Raw genomic sequence first — 18014 nt, 5'->3', positions numbered from 1 at the left:
TGGGATTCCCCTCTGGTCTCGTTTTCAGATATTAGGAGGGAATTCCAGGCGAAGGACAACGCCAGCAACTTGTTTGGTGTAGATCGCCTATATTTCTTAACTTTTGTGCACATGTTACGATATTTTACTATATATCAACTTCAGGAAGACTTTTTCCTCAATGTGGAGTAACAATATAAAGAAAAATGAACCAGGATTCTTTGTTTTCACTGGAAGTTGTGGTGGACCTTCTCAATATTCCGGCTGTCTCTTGTCGTTTTCCAGCCATCGCATTTCGTTTGCTTGATTACCCAACTCTTTTGATACATCATGTGGATCCAGATCTTGCCGATACTATCAGGCGTAAACTTGAAATGGACAGCTTTTATGAAATACCTGCACAGTTCAGCGAACTGAAAGATAAACAAGGCAATTTCCCCATCAAGAAAGGCAAATCTTGTTTGTACAAAATCTCTGCAGAAACACTCCATATGCATCTTACCAACACGCCACTGTACGTGATGATAATAGACACTTATCCTAAGGTACCAAAGCTGCTTGGTAGCTGCACTGTTACTCTTCAAAACACAATTGACCACGTGGTTGCAGATATTAAAGCTAATGGTTTATCTTTACCCTCTGTGCATGGAGGGAAAGGCACATACAGGCTGTATAATTTGATGGGGAGTGAAATAGGTTATATCACTATGGGACACAGACTGTTCAGTCTGGGATATAGCTTACTGTCCCACATACCAGAACAGGCAATAACCAAAACACAGAAGCAGGAGATACCAGAAAAAGAGGCCACAGATAGCAAACACAAAGAAGATATTGTGCAAACAGTTGATACCATCATGACAGACTTGGAGATCAAAGGCAAAAACTCAAATGTTGTGATATCTGAACCTGATGAAAATAGAGAGAACAAGAAACCAGAGTTATTAACACAGTTTACTCAGACTGATGCTGAGAAAAAATCAAAACAATTGCAAGTAAAATCAATAAACCCAGATGTGGATTCCTTGAATGATATATTTGTTAACAACATTGATTGTCCCCCTCCATTGTTTTACAACAGCAAAGCTGAAACTGGGAGCTCTTTCAAACTTTTAAATGATTTATACGCAAAACAAGATGCATATGATAACTCTTCTGATGAAACTGCTAGTGGGATTGAGAGTGAGATCTCAGACCTCTCCCTTGAGGAACCCGTCCATGACCATACAACATATCACAGACAGACCCACACTGGAGAGTGGAAGGTCAGGAGAACTGACCCCTATGACATGACTCCCCAGCCTCTACCCTCTGTGGACAACTTCCCACTGCTGAATGCTCTCTTTAGAGAATTAACAAACCTGCAACACCAACGTAGCCGACCTGAACCCCAGAAGTCCAAGCCTCAGGTCACAGTGGTCCGTCATGTCCCCTATGATCATGTCTCCCCTGGAAAACAACCAAAAACACCCCTGGTGAGGGGAATTTCAGTGCCCAATTTGGTGACTGATGTTGAGCCAGAGCCCACTGATGATTACCTGATCCAGCAACAGCCAAGATCTGCTAGACATCCCCATTCACACAAGACTCATAGGTTTGTCATGGTGGTAACTCTTAGAATAAATGTAGGAGATTAATAACACTTAATTATTTTAGTGAGTTCTTACTGTAAGAAGTAAATCACACATTGCTTTCCATTGGGTATATTGAATTGTCACAGGTTGGTATTGTGTAGGTGTGGGCTACTGCTTAGTCAGTGACAGAGAATTCGTAAACTTCTTCAGGTATCATGAATGTGAAGACCCATCCCATCATAAAAAGAAAGTACCAAAGGATAAGGGTTGGTTAAGACAAACTCCAGTTTATGGTCAGCACAAGACAAAACTAAAGTTTGGGATGACCAATACTCAGAGGCTGAGGATGGCAAGAACCAACCCCGAGGTTCTGGCAACAATGGAAAAACAGCTCAGCTCACCAAGACCTAAGAAAAAACCTGTACACCATGAACACCAGGGTGAAAGGAGGGAGTTTGCAAAAGTTGCAGAAACCTCTACCTTAGTTCAAGGTGTACCATTTGAGCAAGAACCAGAAGTAGTGGGTACCCCTCAAAGACCAAAAGTAGCTGAAACGGCTGAGATACAGAGAAGTGAAAAGAAACACAGAAAGCCTGTTCCAACCCCAAGGTATCTTTAATGTAAATTAAGATTTATCTGTATGATATGATTATGTTTTCATGAACTTTCCCCAATTTGTTATTAATGTTATATATGAAGGACTTTGATTAGTTGATTGATTTGATTATCTTTACACAGATTATACAGTCTATTGAATCTTACATTTGTTCCTCAGATTATCAAGAGATCTTACCAGAGAAAGCTTGTTTAATTCTCCTGCACCAAGTTCTCGTCAGTCTCCAGTGCCTGCCTCCAGGAAACCATTGGTTATACAGACCAGAGTATTAACAGCTGTTCATGGTGGTGATGTTGTTCAATCCCCTGACATCCCAGACAGCCAATACAGCCTCACTACATCATCTAAGAGGAGTATTGAGGTACATATACCACAGGCAGGTGGGGAGGAGGAGGAGTATGATAAAGCTAGCCAAGGGACATCTGACGTCAGTATAGTGTTTTCTGATGATGCATCACAACAAGGTAATGTGAAACCTGTGTATAACCCAGGCTTCCCTGAAGATGATGATGATGACATAAATAGTGTGACATCTGCTAAAAAACAAGATGGCACCCAGTACTCTGACTATTCAGAGGACTTTGAAGATCATGGGCAGAAGACTGATGATGAAGAATATCCAGACACTGTTGTGGAAAACAAGAAACTGTTGGAAACAGAAGAGGAAAAGAGTGTGGGGTCAAATCATTCACCCAAATCTGTCAATTCAAAACAATCCCAGACATCTGTTAGATCAAAGAATTCCAGAGAATCTGAAAAGAAATCGGAGCATTCCCAGTCGTCTGCTGCATCCAAGTTAAGGATCCATCCTCCATTGGCACCCACACTGTCCAGCAAATCTCCTGTAGTTGCTCCAAGACACTCCATGCAGAAGAGACTGTTGGAAAGGAGCGACTCATTTGACAGAGATTCTTCTCCAGAGCCACAACCTAGACCTAGACACACTACAGTTACATCACATCGATCTCCCAAATCTCCCTCGGGCTCACCAGGACACAGGCAGAGCCCACGTCCACCAGTTTCTCCCTCACCTCCCCAGTCACCACGTCCAAGAATTTCACGTCAACCTCGCGTCAAACGCGAATCTGTCCACACAGACTCTGTCAGCTCATACAGCCCCTCAGATCCTGACAACATGGAGTTTTCTATGGGAACTTCCATGGATACTGCAGATGGAACCTTAAGATGAAAAATAATGTGGTTTTTAAAAATATTTTACACACATGAAATGAGGCTTAGAGCGCAATTACTTTTAATCTTGGGCCCATGACCCATTATTTCATGAGAGGTTGGCCTTCCAGAGTATGGCCCTTCCCTGTAGTTTATCTCATCTAGGCTCACTAAACATAGCAAATGTAGTCTGGTTTTCTTTTAAGAATGCTGTAATGCCCATGACAAACTTTGGGAAACCAGGTATACACTTTCTACCTTTGGTGGGCTCAGGGACAGTGGAATAGTTGGCCTGCCATCAATGTAAACTTCTAACAGAATTCGAAGGAAATTGTTAACTTTAATAGAATATTGGTGGTTTGATAGCAACACCCTGTTGAGTGATCACTGTAATCTCAAAGCCGAGGCAGCAGCATTCGGTAGGAATACAGACTTTAATCATCCCTTTAAAGTACTAGCAAACTTTCTACTTATAAGTAAAAATATTTTAGGTATGAACATGTATGCATTTTTACCATGCTGTGATTTTATTAGATCCTTATGTCTGTTGAGATTTTATTTACGCTCTAAATATGCAAAACGGTTGGTTAATATTTAAATGAATCATCAGAATTATTAACTAGTATAGATTATTAAAGGAAGTAAAAACCAGTATCATATAGCCTAAAAACATCTTTGATTGACCCCCAGCTCTTTACCCATGGACAACATAATCAGGTAATGTCTTTTTCAATCAGTAAATTGTTAGCGAGCACTTGACATGTGATCATTAGTATTATATCAAATAATATGGCTGTCATATATTTTTAATGCGAGTTTGTGCAAGTCTTGGTGCGAAGTTTTGTTCGATTTCCATTTAATCCATTTCTATTACATACAAATATTGATGGCTCTCAAACTAGAACATCAACAAGGCAAAATAGCAAACACCAGACTCATCTCATTAAGTCCTTTTATTTTGTTATAAATTACATCAAGTTCAATAATTCTTATCATTGCATCAATAATCTTTGTATCGGTTCATATCTACACAGCATCCTGCCTAAATGAATCACAGACCTCTGGAAGCCAATTTATACATGCTTCTAAATGAAATAACTAGTGCCCTGCTTTTACATTGCGTGGTTCAGGAGTCCCATCACATGGCTCTTCTGAAGTAGGTCACCATAACTGGCATTGTGCAAAGAGCTTGATGTCTAACTAAACTAAAAAGACAAACCAAAAGAAGGGAACCCCTCAATGAAAAATTGGCAAAAGGAAAATTCTTCAGCAGCAACTTCATCCCCCTGATCAATCCTTGTCACCTATAAGTTTCAGGAAAAGCAGTCGCTTCAATCTGGGAACTACTGCCATTTTTATATTCCTGTACATGTACCGTATATATTGGTATGCTCAACTATAAATGTGGATACTTGTTTGGCCCACTTGCTTCACACCGTGTACCAAACAACATAAAATTTCAAGAAATTATATCACAACTTTGTATATGAAGTCTGAGATCATAAGATATCTAAACAAAAAAATACAGGAACATGAACAGACAATTGAACTGAATTCTTTCAAACTTACAAACAGGATTCAATGGCTAAAACTCCACTATAAATTGGTTAATAAATCGAAACTAAATTTCTTTGGAGCTCCAGTCACTCATGCTTTCACTGTTCAAGTTGGTGATAAATGTTAGTTTTAAAAAATGGTGTCAAAATTGGGTACCTTCTGGTCAAAAATATAATTTAAGTGAAGAAGACTATTAGTCAAAGTAGAGGAAAGACTCATCTTGTATTAGTCACTTACAGTCCATGATTATGAATACTTTGTTCGAAATAAAATAATTTATGTTCAAGCACTGTAAAACTGCACCACTGCCTTCAATGAAATATTCAGTCATCAAAGGATGATAAATATAAATTGCACTTACTAATCCAACATTATACAACCACAATGTATGAGAGTTGATAATTTAATATGCTTCAAATTAGCAGAAAAAATAAAACTAAGGTGATATAGGAAGATCTGAGCAAATACCCCCTTGTCGATAAAGACATATTTTCATCTTCAAAAATTATGATTCAATATAAGTATTTAGAATTTCAAATGTTGAGAACATGTCTTATGACAAGTGCAACAAAGCTAATCTATGATATTCTGATTTATTTGAAATAAAATGCTTATTTAATTATTGGGCATATATATCACCAAATTATTCTTTATTTATACACCCAAGACTAGCCAGTTTTGTCCCAACAGTTGACAGAACCAACGAATTAAATAAATGTCAAACCATTCTAAATACATATGTAAAAGATGAAAACATGTCTCCACATCCAAACCCTTCACTTATTATTATCATTATTACTATTATGAAAAATTTTTGAAAATCTAAACTTGAAAGGAGGTCAGGAAAGACTTCAGCACAGACACATATTCCAAGCAGAGTCAATTTTGCACCAGCTTTAACACAACACTTGTTGAGCCCACTGTGCAGCAGCAGGCAGACAGAATTGTTAGCAACATGTGGAGGCCCTAAGTGTTCTCAGAAGTATCTTCTTGTGGAACTTCCTCTGTTGTCTCTGGAATCAAACAGGAGTCATTCTTATGTAATTCTCCTTTATCATATTCAAAATGTGTTGATCTGTAATCCTTGAGAAAATAAACAGTAACACTACAAGTTAATTATTTCAAATCGTCTTATAATCATTAGATACACTAGGTATAATGTATAACAAAGCCTCACCCTTTTAAGTGTTGAAAGAGAATACATTTTAAAACATACTCATACACAAAAGTAGGCACAATGGTAAATATATTTATCACTTTACCGTTTTCTGTTGTCTGTTCACTGAGAGCTGCAGCTACCATCTCCCTCAGGTCATTGGGTGTAGAAGGTTCTGAATGACATCAAAATCAAATATAGTTACATTTCATATGCAAAGAAACCAATCACTGTTACATTTGCTCCTCTTTATTCATACACACTAAACTGAGCAGGTTTGCTATTATTATTATTGAACTGCTACCAAATCCATACAAAGCTATGACTATGAAAATGATGGGCATCAGAAGTCTTAATTATTGCAAAACCAATAAAAAGACAACTGTACTTATTACAATCAACAGGTAGTACAGAAATATTGTTTACATCCAATATTTTCAATGTCTATCGTGAGCACTTACATTAAGGAATGAGGCCACTCACAAAACAATGGAAGTAAACAACAATTTTGGTTAGCTGTTGACTGAAGAAAAATTACTGCTTTACTATTAGTGCAAAACACATCTGATGAAATTCTTTTCTACTTTGCCAAGACCAATATTTTCCCTACCTTGAGGAGTTTCCTCTAGACTGTCCAGTACTTTGGCCAATTCCCTGGTCATGCCATTCATGGTGAGACTGGAATGGAAGTCTGGCTTCTCCTCATTTTCTCCTTCATCAACATCCCAGAGATCTGGTGGGGTGGTGTTCTCAGCCACATCCTCACCCCCTGCAGACATAGTGGTTTGGACGTTTGCTGTGTCACAAGTTTTTGTGCAAGAAGTAAGCAAACTATTGTCTTGAGCAGAGTCACACTGCGTTGTCTCAAGTTTGTTTTCTTTTGTTTTATTACCCACCACAAGCACATCACTAGTACTACTGTCTACGTCTACATTTGCACTATCATCAGGACATTGCACACTTTGGTCAGCTATATGGCTTTCAATTGCAGCTGACTCCGTTTTTTCTGGGTCCTCACAAAGTTTTTCCTGATATGTTTTCACAGCACCTTGAAGAATATCAACCACATAGTTCTCAGCCTTCTGTCCATCTGTCTCAGGGCCAGCCTGAAGACTACCATCACCAGTGTTCAGTAATACTGGCTCTTCACCATTGTCAGACTTATCTCCTGTAACCCCACAGTGCTGTATATGGGCCCTTGAGTCTACAGTTGACTCAGAAACCCCAGCATTATCTTTTTCTCCAGTGTGCTGTAATTGCACTGTGGTCTCATCAGTTACTTTGATGGAGTCGCCAGCTTCAAGATTTGTGCCAGTCACAACTGGAGTCTCCTCCACACTTGCAGCTTCATTAGGGGTCTTATCATTAGTTTCTTTCTCAGTCTCAGAGCTGTGAGTGACAAGAGAAGGACCTGTGTTTTCATGAACCTCAGTCTGTGTTTTTTCCACAGTTCCCATGTGCTCCTGGGAAGATAATATGGCATCAAAACTGCCACCTGCTGGATGTGTGGCAACAGGAGAGGACGCTGGTGAGGGGCAGGGTGATGTCTCAGTGACCCTGTTAATACGGAACACCCTCTTAGCTCTGGTTGGACTGGCAGCAGGGCTGGTCTGCCTGGGTAAGTCAAAAGAAGGGGGAGAGGCTCCCAGGGGGATAGTCTGGACCATGAGAGGGGTTAGGGAAGATGGTGGGGGGACACAGGGAATGGGTGCTGTGTTCAAAGGCTTCACAGGGGCTTCAGTGAGTTTGGCATCTTGAGACAGAGGAAGTGTGGAATCACTGTCACCCCCTGATATCTGCTCTTCTGATGTAAGTGGTGACAAAACAGAAGTTTGTGAGGAAACCTCCATCTTGTCAGCCTCGTTGTCATTGTCAACTCCCTGTTCTTGACACTCTTGATCTACATCCTTCTCTATATCTTTATCATCACACTGAGCTTCGTGTCCTTCCTCTTCATCCTCCTTTATGACATTCCCAACATTTTTCATAAACTGGACCTTGTCGCTGTTGACACTGAAGGTGACAGCACCATCTGGTGCAAAGGCTGGGGAGTCCAGAGACTCCTGGGGGCGTACCTGATCCTGTTCCACAAACTTCAGTGAGTCAGGGTGATGTTTAGGATGACAGCTATCAGCTGGGGGAGCTTCTGCCTCAGAGGTCACCCCCTTTGCCACAGGCACTTGTTCTTCTGTGGCTTCAGTGGCATTTTCAGGCAGTGATTTCTCATCCGAAGCACCATCCTCTGTCGCAGCTTTGGCATTTTGTGCTTCATATGCCGCAGACTGCTCCTCGGCTCTTTTCTGGGCCAACTCACGGTTTCTTTGTAAATAGGAGTTAATGTCTTGGATAAGGCGCTCCTGTTGTTCAGCATAATCCTTAACACCCTAGAGATGGTAAATTAAATGTAGTTTATACATACTTTGTGAAATATAAATATTGTAAAAACTGATACTATGCTGATACTCAGTACTGTTAAAATAAACATCTATGTAGGTGTGAAATTTGTTAATTTAACTTGACAAACGCATCTCACATTTTCTTTTTTGGGCTCCTTATCCAAGTCAATCCTGTTGACTGTTGTGTTGTGTTTGAGTGACAATGAGAGAGCCATCAGTCCAGCAGTCTTGATGTCATTTTCTCTCAAATCCATCCTCAAGAGTTCTGGGCTGTCAGCTACAAATTCTGCTAAAGCTATGGCACCTGAAAGATAGGGCAACACTCAGGATTATAGTTAAATCCAACTTCAAATCACATTGTTTATTATTCAAAAAAGAACAAATAATTTTATATTATAGCTCCTAAATTTTTTTCAAAAATTTATATATAGTATTATAATACTTGCTTTACTGATCAGCTAGACATTCATGGTTACAATTAGTGTCTACTGTGTCTCTTTGGAAATATGGCTGTTTGTCCAGCAGATAAAATATTAAATGTTTGACATCATGACTTGGATTATTAATGAACAACAACAACAATGTAGCTTGTGACCCAAAAGGCTCAAAATCACTCTGTGCCAAGAACTTTTGCAATACCTTACTGGCTACGTATCAGTGGGTGAGGGGTCAGTGCTAACATCATACTTCACAGCAACTGATCTAGTGCTCATCTAATGCCTACCTTCACAAGAAATTTTGGCTGCTTGTAATCCTATCCTTAGCAATGACCTGTTCTGTAGGAGACCTTCCTTTAACCTTAATATCCCCTCATTGCTGATATTGTTATGTCCTAGGTTCAATGTCTGTAGACATTTTGTGGAGGACTGAAAAAACAAAAACAATAAAAACTTGTGGTTATATGTAGAAAAGTATGACAGCAAGAAGGAAAAAAAACTTAACCAGATTGATAAGTCATTTTGGGGGGAAAAGAAGAAAAGAATACACTTAGACTAAGCAGAGACAAAATACCTTTTACTGCAGTGCATAATGATTTTTATACAACCAGACCAAGCTAATAGTAGGATAAAATATGAAGGATAGACAATATAAAGCTTAAAAGTTATAAGCACCCTAGACAATGACTGCATTTTATGGTGCTTCTACTTACCAGTGCTTATGACAACCATTGCAAACTGTGGTACTACTTACCAGTGCCCTGGACAATGACTGCATTCCTTGAAAAGTGAGTTGATTGTTCCATAACACCAAAGTATGGAGACCATTGTCCAAGCTCTGCTCATATAACCCATCACTTAAATGAGTTAGTCCAACATCCTAAAAAAAAGACAAAATTTAATGTTCTCTTCATATGACCAAGCTCATGAGTGCAATAAACCTTTAAAAAGGTAGAACAAGTAACCCACAACTTAGTTGAGTGAGTCAAACATCCTGAAAAAACATGAGACAACATTTTTGCTCATCAGTCATTCATACATCTCTTCACATCCCAAACAAGGGAATAATATTAGAATTAAATTGATTAATGGAGGAAAAAGATGTCTCAGAGTGGGAAAATACTGTAGGCAACCCTCACACCACTGATCATTTCATTAAGTTCAACATGTATGAGAACAAATATTGCAAGTGACATTCTGTCAATATAACCCATCAAATACTTCATTCTAATAAGTAGAAAAAGTATGCATTTTCCTCTTTCAACAATCATAGTAAATGCAGAAAAAATATGTACTAAATGCAAAAAATTGCCTTTTACCTGCAATGAGCTATTCAAACATTAAAAGGGCATACCTGTATATGATTATTTCTTATGTCCAGTAACTTGAGTCGGTGGTTAAACTTGAGCAGGTTTCCCAGTTGTATGGCATCTGAAGGCATGAGACGGTTATCAGCCAGGAACAATTCCCTAAGCAGTTCATTAAGCTTCAGGGCAGCAACTGAAAAGAAAATGAAATGATTATCAGTCAGTTTATTTCCTAAATAAGTTTCAAGTTGTATCTGCATTGGGTAATTTCTTTTTGTTTAAACAACATTTCTAGACTGAAAAAAATTGTCTAATAAAAAATGAGATATTAAACTAATGTCAGTTAAAAAATTCACTGTGCATTTTACTATTATATAACATGGTTATATGGCACTGGGTAAAATAATAACGGACTCTAGTATTGAGACAATACAGAACAATAATATTTACAATTCATCTTTCCCTGTGCAAAGCTAACCAGATACTTCAAGTACAGTTTATCATATTTAATCACATATGGTAGTTTACATACCCAGAATAAGGAGTGGTCTGCCTGCCAGCCCCACATTCTCCATGTGCAGAATGCTGAGTGTAGAGCCCAGGCGGAGAGAGCGCCCCAAGATACCCATGCCCTGATCACTAATGGTACAGTTCCTGACATCCAAGTATTCTAAGCTAGGAGCCTGCAAGGGGAAATATGCTTCTCCATTAGACTAATGGAAATGAATTTGTTTCTTACTCCACGATGTCAAATCCTGAAGAATTTAATTTGGTTTGTAAGACATGCTGAAAACTTTTCAGAATGGCTGGACATTTGGACCGGCAGTTATGGAAAATTTGCCAGACCGAATGGATTTTTGTCAGACCGTAAAATCACCCTATTCGTTTGAGACAGATACTACCAGTACGATTAGGGTAGCTTACTTTGTTTGTGAATGTGATAGGTTTGAAATGGAAGGGGAAAAACGCTTTGGGTTTTATATAATTTTATAAGTGAAGTATGTCGAATGATGACTGTAAATTCAAAATTGCAGCTCTTAAAACTCTTGCCGATCCTTTGGACTGACCAAGTCATGACCGAACAGACTGACAGTTTCAGCATGTCTGGTTTGTTCATTTGTTTTAATTTGTTCAAAATTTTGTCTTCACCAAAAAGACTAAGAGAAGGAGTGAAATAAGCACCAAACCAATATCCAAGGGAAAACATAATAGATAAATAAATAAATAAATAAATAAATATGTTCAATTATAATGACTAAAAAGCTTCAAAGCAAGAGTAATAGATAAAGGCTCTTAAACTAATAAAAGCAAAGCTTTTCTCCTCATTCAAGTCTTGATCGATTCTCATACCTTTTTGATGAGCCTAGAACAACTCATCCAGCCCCTGGGGCCTATGCTCTTATTAAAAGCTATGTTGAGACGACCTGCACTGTCATAGTACTCGATCATCTCAAACAAAGCATTGGCACTCTGGAAAACAGATTAATTTCTATTATTAACTCACTTTATTTTGAGTTAACATTGCCCGTGAACTTGTATAATGCAACATCATGTATGTATTATTAAAGATTGGCTTGTCTCTGTTTTTTCCATCATATGACAAACTGCATTTACAATATTTCCATAAATTCAATTTCTCAGGCTGCCAATCAATATTTCATCTAAAGGAGATATCAATTCTTCAAATACTAAAAAGTAACACAATGTCAAATGCCATAATGGAAATATCCCACTAGACATGATTACCTCGTCATCTAAATTGGTGGCCTCCATGTCCACAGTCCTGAACTGCACACGGCGGAAAATCTCTTCAATTGCCTCCACATGCCGGGCATCTAAACGCTCCCCTACAAAAAAAAAAAGACAACATGACATTCAATCAACCAAATTACTTTCTCAACACTACCACTCAAGTGAACTTTCCCAGGTTTGACAACAAGCCCAAGAGCTATGTGAACTGCTTGCCTCTAGCCATTAAATAACATTAACACTGAATAATGAAGCACAATAAACATTTCACAATAACCCACTACTAATAAACAGATGCATGCATGCTGTGAATAATTCTTATATTTGTCATTTTATGTAATAGAATTTTAAGTATACAGGAAGATAGTAAAAGATGATGATAATGCTATCACAATAACTTTAATACCTAAAGTGAAAAAAAAAAAAGAAAAATACCAGTGAAATATAAAAACAAGGAGTTCATTTTATAATCATAAATATTACGGAGGCAAATGTTCCTTATTATAAATATGGGATCATTTTTGTTTACAGAAGCATAATCAACTACTAAACAACTACAGTAAAAATGCACATACACTCATGGGATGTAATCACGCAATGCTTAATTACAGCTAGCTATTTATAATAATAATAATTATTATCTTTATTGGTTCTGGCAAAATTTTTGCCAAAAGTCCACAACTTAACAATAAAAGAGTACACCTATGACACAATTATTCTTATATATAATTAATATATGGGATAGCATTCTCTTTTCATTTATTCAATTTTATTATACGCAACAAATTAAAAGAATACAAAAACATAGTAGATTAACAGAAAAGCAAAGTGTTTGTAAAAGTTCTTTAAAAGCAGTGCTTGTAATTAATGTTTGTCTTCCAGTAAGAGTGGAATATGTAAAATGTGTGGAAAAGACCACTGGGCAACAGTCAAGGGGAGGCACTGAAATCAAACCTGATAGTAATAAATTTATTAGCTTCATTCAAAGATCTATGCAATTTTAGTAAATATCACTGAATTGTTCCAATATAAAATCGCCTTATACACTATCATAATATGCTAATTTCAAGTCCTGTTTAAACAATTGTAATGTCATTGACTTTGATTGCCCCACCAATAAGATATCTTCTATTTATATACCAAGTCAGATTATCTTTTGAAGGGGAGGATACCATGGTTTATTTGTCATACATAATCAATATATGCACCACACAGGGTACGTAGTCTCATAGCCAGAGCAAATAAGCCAGGTAACAACAACAAAATCAAAACTGAATGGGAGTACATCTTTTAACTCTTATACATTTTCATTGAATTTTTCTTGGGAGTTAAACTGAAATACTTGAGAAAGTAATATACATTTGGACTCCGTTCACATGGAAAGTCTATTTTCTAAAAATCTATTTTCTATTTGCGGTATCTTGTAATCACGGTCCCTGTGCCCTGAATATCCCGCGGCGTAATTACTGGCGGTGCGAGCCAGCTACTTCCAAAGCTGTAATTAATTCTTGGGATATTCAGGGCACAGGGACCGTGATTACAAGATATCACGAATAGAAAATAGATTTTTAGAAAATAGACTTTCCATGTGAACGAAGCCTTATTCAACTGTATGAGATATGACAGATTCAAAGTAAAACATTTTAAATGGCAAGAATACAGTTCATGATAATTATACAATATAAAGTACTAACCACTGAATAATTGTCTTACCCTTCAAAAATAAAGTTTCCTGTCTGGCATCAAAGTCCTGAATGACCTGAAATAAATACGAAAAAATCAACTGTTGATCTAATAAAGATGGTTTTCTTTTTTTAATTCTCAGACCATATTCATACTATTACTATGGGAGTTGAGCCAATTTAGAGACTAAATGAACAGCACATAGGATTAAGATGGTTAGTTTGTTTCTCAGTCTATTGACCAAGAACCCATTAGGGCTGCACTGACGTGCACATTGCCAATGACTAAGAAGAAAAATTGTAAAGCAGAGCCAACAAATACCAGCATATGGTGTTCAGGTACGCCAGCACTGTGCTGATAACAACTCCACTTTGTTGTGCAACGTCATTTTAACGCTGCAGTTTTCCCCTGTGAAGGTACATCAGAGGAGAATGACAACATTATGTATCTGGTCTTCAGTAACTGTACATTAATCTTAGAATAAAACCATAGAGAGCTCTATAAAGAAAACTGGCGGAACAACCTGGCTATAAAAGTAATCAAATTTATTATGCCTGTATTCAAACGGTTTAACGTTTAAGCGCTGCTTTTATTCCCTTAGATACCGTTTACCAAAAGTCAACTACCAGTCATTTAATGTTCACTTTAACTTCCTTAAATTTTCTTGTTAATTAAAAAAAGGGAGGCAGGCACAATTTATAACTTAATGACACAATGACCTTCAATGTCCTTTCCTTGCCCACTCTTTAACATTAACAAGGAGAACAAAGAACACAATATTTCAGGTCCTGTTTTCATCAATTTTATTACAAATAATCTATCAAAGGCTGAACTTCAGGAAGCAAACCCTTGATTGCACATAACCTTGTGTTATCTTGCTGTGATCTCACTTCCAGCTAATGTTTCTTTCCACTTTACTCATGGGTGACAGGGGGATTATTATAATGAGGGGGGATATAATTAAGGTGTCTTCTTCTTCGCTAAATCTGACTAATACAGGGCATGAGCTGGTAAATCTGGTAACAAAAAACACCCATTCTTCACACAGTACTAATAATACAAATGGTCTATACTACAGAGAATAGGTGCAAAAAAAAAGGCCATGTCTCTAGTTACCCACATTAAACATGTTCCCTTTTTCATGACACATCTCACAATAAGAAAAAGCTCAACTTCCATAGACATGTCTCATAAGCTTTCTTCCTGGTATTAAAATGAATTTTTACAGACAAACCATGGGCAAAACAAGCTGCTAAAATGGATTTCTCTGCACCAATAGGTGCACTTTGTGATTATTCCAATTTCTCTTTACAATGATTCCAGTAAGAGATAAATCAATGCACATCTTTCTTGGATCCATGAATCATGCTTTCAGAGAAAGCCAAGCATCAGGCAAACCTAAACAACCCAAAACGCCCACATGTATACCATGAATGTGTGCATAGCAATGCATGTACATACTGAGTAACTATGTTTTAACTGATAGTTTTGACTTTTTATAAACTTTCTTTCAGAAACATAGGACAGCATGCAGTTGTTACATTCACGAGATTATCTATCTGGGTCACATGCAGGGAACAACGACACCAAGGTCATACAGAAATGGTCCCATTCCACCTTTAACATCTGGAATTCCATTCTAGTTACATTTTTACAGTGTGATGTTATCCAAACTACTATACTACAATATTAAATTATGAAAAAAATTGTGGTATTTAAAGATAAGATTATTGGTCAAAATTATCACTTTTCATATTCTAACACAAGTTATCCCACTATCAGTAATAGTCCACATTTACATAGCTTTTAGTACAACACATTCAGTAAGGTTATCATATCCTTATATATCAATATCATTAATATCTAGGGCTAATAACTACAGGCACATCTCCTTTACTATTAGACAATTTTTTTTTACCTGTAATTGTGACAGCAAGCGTTGCAAGGGTTTTATGTTCAGCTTTTCACAATGATGTTTGTATGCACTGATCAGGCTGTCTGTGGAGAGACCACTTACTGAAAACAAAAAAAAAAACAGGTGATATAGTAGTTCATATGCCCATTACTATACATCATCATTCAGAAGGGTAGTCATGGTGTATTATAGCATACATGTGATATCAATTACAACTTTTTTTTACTCGCTGTATGTGTCCCAGTGAAAGTCATAATGCCCCATTACATTCTCCATTACAATTATTGCATTTATCTTCCATTAATTTCTTTCCTGGCTTTTACAACTGCAACATAAATTGACTGCAAAATGGACAAATATGGCTTATAAACACTGTATATTGCATGGTATGGTGAGGGATTATCATTAGTTCTGACCGTAACAAGCATATATACTATGTACTCCATACACTTTTGCTAACAATTAACAATATATCAATATTTGATATGTCACAAATCTTATCAATTATCTATGGCCTACACCAAGATTTCAGACAAACTGAAATGGGTAATTATTTTACAGCATAGCTATAATAAGCTTTTACAAAATATAGGGTGACAGATTTGAAGACTTTCAAATGCAGTCATTCATGGTATCACGTTTCTGAATGACATAAATTATCTACTTATTGTACTATTAATATTGTCCATTTCATCTTATACATTGTGATATATTTTTTATGATTTCCTAGTTAATCATTCTTAGTTTGACCATATAAATTACATAATTTTGTATTTGCTTTGTCACTTTTTATTATTGAGCCCACTTTAATATATATATATATATATATATATATATATATATATATATATATATATATATATATATATATATATATATATACATATATCTCTTTCAAAATTAAATGTAGTTGGTTTAATAGATTTGACTTTGCTCAAAGGAAATAAAGATATTTCATTTTTGTTTTAACGGCCCATTGTAGATTTTTCTGCTAAATTGCTTTCACCATAAAAAATCTACCATAATGATTACAAATAAAAAATTATCCCAATGAAATATCACTTCATACATTAAATAACCAGGTGTCTTTGAAGTGTGTAGATTGTTTGAAGGTGACAAATAACCAGATTTTATCCTTGCATGTGTAAAAAGGGTTTTGCAATGCTAGATGCAGATACACTCAGTCTGTTTTAACACATTGCTAATATAGTGGTTAAAATCCCAACCATATTTGCCTAGCCTCAAATGGTCAACAGTTTCTGAAATCATATGGTGTCAACTGAAAATGAGTGTGTACATGCGTAGTTGGATTTTGAAGCATGTCCTTCTTTGACACTAAATAATATTGAAGAGTGACTTTTTATTGATTATACAGTCGATTTTTTCCTCATTGAGACCTCACACACCTCACTACTAGGATTGCGCATACGGCCAAACTAATATAGCCCTGGAAAAAGCATACTGATTTATAACTTAATTTTAGATTTTTGAGGTCTATTGCCATTTAAAATGTGTAATCAGTCAACAAGCAGTCAGCAACATTTTGCAACTTTTTATCCCATTTAATCATTTGTTATAATGAACCATCTATCTAAGATATTCAGTATCAAGCTTAACACAACTGGACATTAAAAAACCCAAAGATTTCAAGACTTTACTTTTATAAATACACCAACTTAGGGCTTGCATGACAAAATGATAGGGATATAGTTGTGTAAGTTTTATGTACATGTTATCAAATGCTTTCAATCCGAGATTACATAACATTCAAGATGCACTTGCAACTGGGCTCAGTGTCTAGTAAAAAGATGAAAATGGAGTCTTTGCAATGTAAAATATCATTTAAAATATCAAAATTTAAAACGTGACAATACCAATGGCCAAGAAGACACATTCCACATTCCATTTTAACATTTGAATTAGAAACAAAACTGGCAATGCTATGTTCTGTGGCACTTGCAAATGAGACCGAAAACAATACAATATTCAATAAGAGAGCAGTGTAATGAACAATAATATCTAGTTTTCTTGCCACCGTTTGCTAATCACTGACCTCCATGCCAAGGGTTTGGTGGATCAGCATAACCTGACACAACTGTAACATCGGGGAAAGACACCTTCCTGTCTTTCGATTTCTCTTTGATTTTCTTTATAATTTTCGTGTCATTTTCCGGAACTGTGTCACTGGCAATGTCAGCTGTCTGCTTTCCGTCTGAGAAAGTTATCCTCGGCTGCTCTTCCGAAATTTGCACCAATTCGTTCACTTCATTTTCGCCCTGTATGACTGCAGGTGCCAGTTGTGTGTAATTCTCTTGCTCTGACATTCTACACTAAACAGTTTATGACTCTCCGGATGCATCAATACACGATACAAAAATTAGAAATTTCGGTCACAGGTTTCCACCATTTTGAGAAGTTGCGCACTGTATTCGCGCACTTGTTTACTTCCGCAAAATGATGCCGAAAAGCCATTTG

The 18014-nt window shown here is 36.8% G+C and overlaps 2 protein-coding genes across 2 annotated transcripts; one reads left to right on the top strand and one right to left on the bottom strand.

Moving 5' to 3' along the window:
• Positions 1-38: 38 nt before the first annotated feature.
• LOC106151012 (uncharacterized) lies at positions 39-4143 on the top strand. The gene is made up of 3 exons (XM_013524072.2): positions 39-1573; positions 1764-2162; positions 2329-4143. The coding sequence occupies exons 1-3, from the start codon at positions 186-188 to the stop codon at positions 3356-3358; spliced, it is 2817 nt and encodes a 938-aa protein (XP_013379526.2). The 5' UTR covers positions 39-185; the 3' UTR covers positions 3359-4143.
• Positions 4144-4274: 131 nt separating this feature from the next.
• LOC106151011 (uncharacterized) lies at positions 4275-17988 on the bottom strand. The gene is made up of 13 exons (XM_013524071.3): positions 17593-17988; positions 15543-15640; positions 13655-13700; positions 11939-12039; positions 11543-11662; positions 10725-10875; positions 10240-10385; positions 9640-9765; positions 9173-9314; positions 8586-8752; positions 6663-8436; positions 6159-6227; positions 4275-5909 (listed from the first exon to the last, which is right to left on the bottom strand). The coding sequence occupies exons 1-13, from the start codon at positions 17861-17863 to the stop codon at positions 5863-5865; spliced, it is 3258 nt and encodes a 1085-aa protein (XP_013379525.2). The 5' UTR covers positions 17864-17988; the 3' UTR covers positions 4275-5862.
• Between the last annotated feature and the right edge of the window lie 26 nt (positions 17989-18014).

The sequence above is a fragment of the Lingula anatina genome, chromosome 2 (genome assembly GCF_051362555.1).
Source record: "Lingula anatina isolate TDL-2025a chromosome 2, LinAna3.0, whole genome shotgun sequence".
Taxonomy (NCBI): domain Eukaryota; kingdom Metazoa; phylum Brachiopoda; class Lingulata; order Lingulida; family Lingulidae; genus Lingula; species Lingula anatina.
The sequence above is the reverse complement of the archived record's forward strand: the minus strand, read 5'-3'. Positions and strand labels throughout refer to the sequence as shown.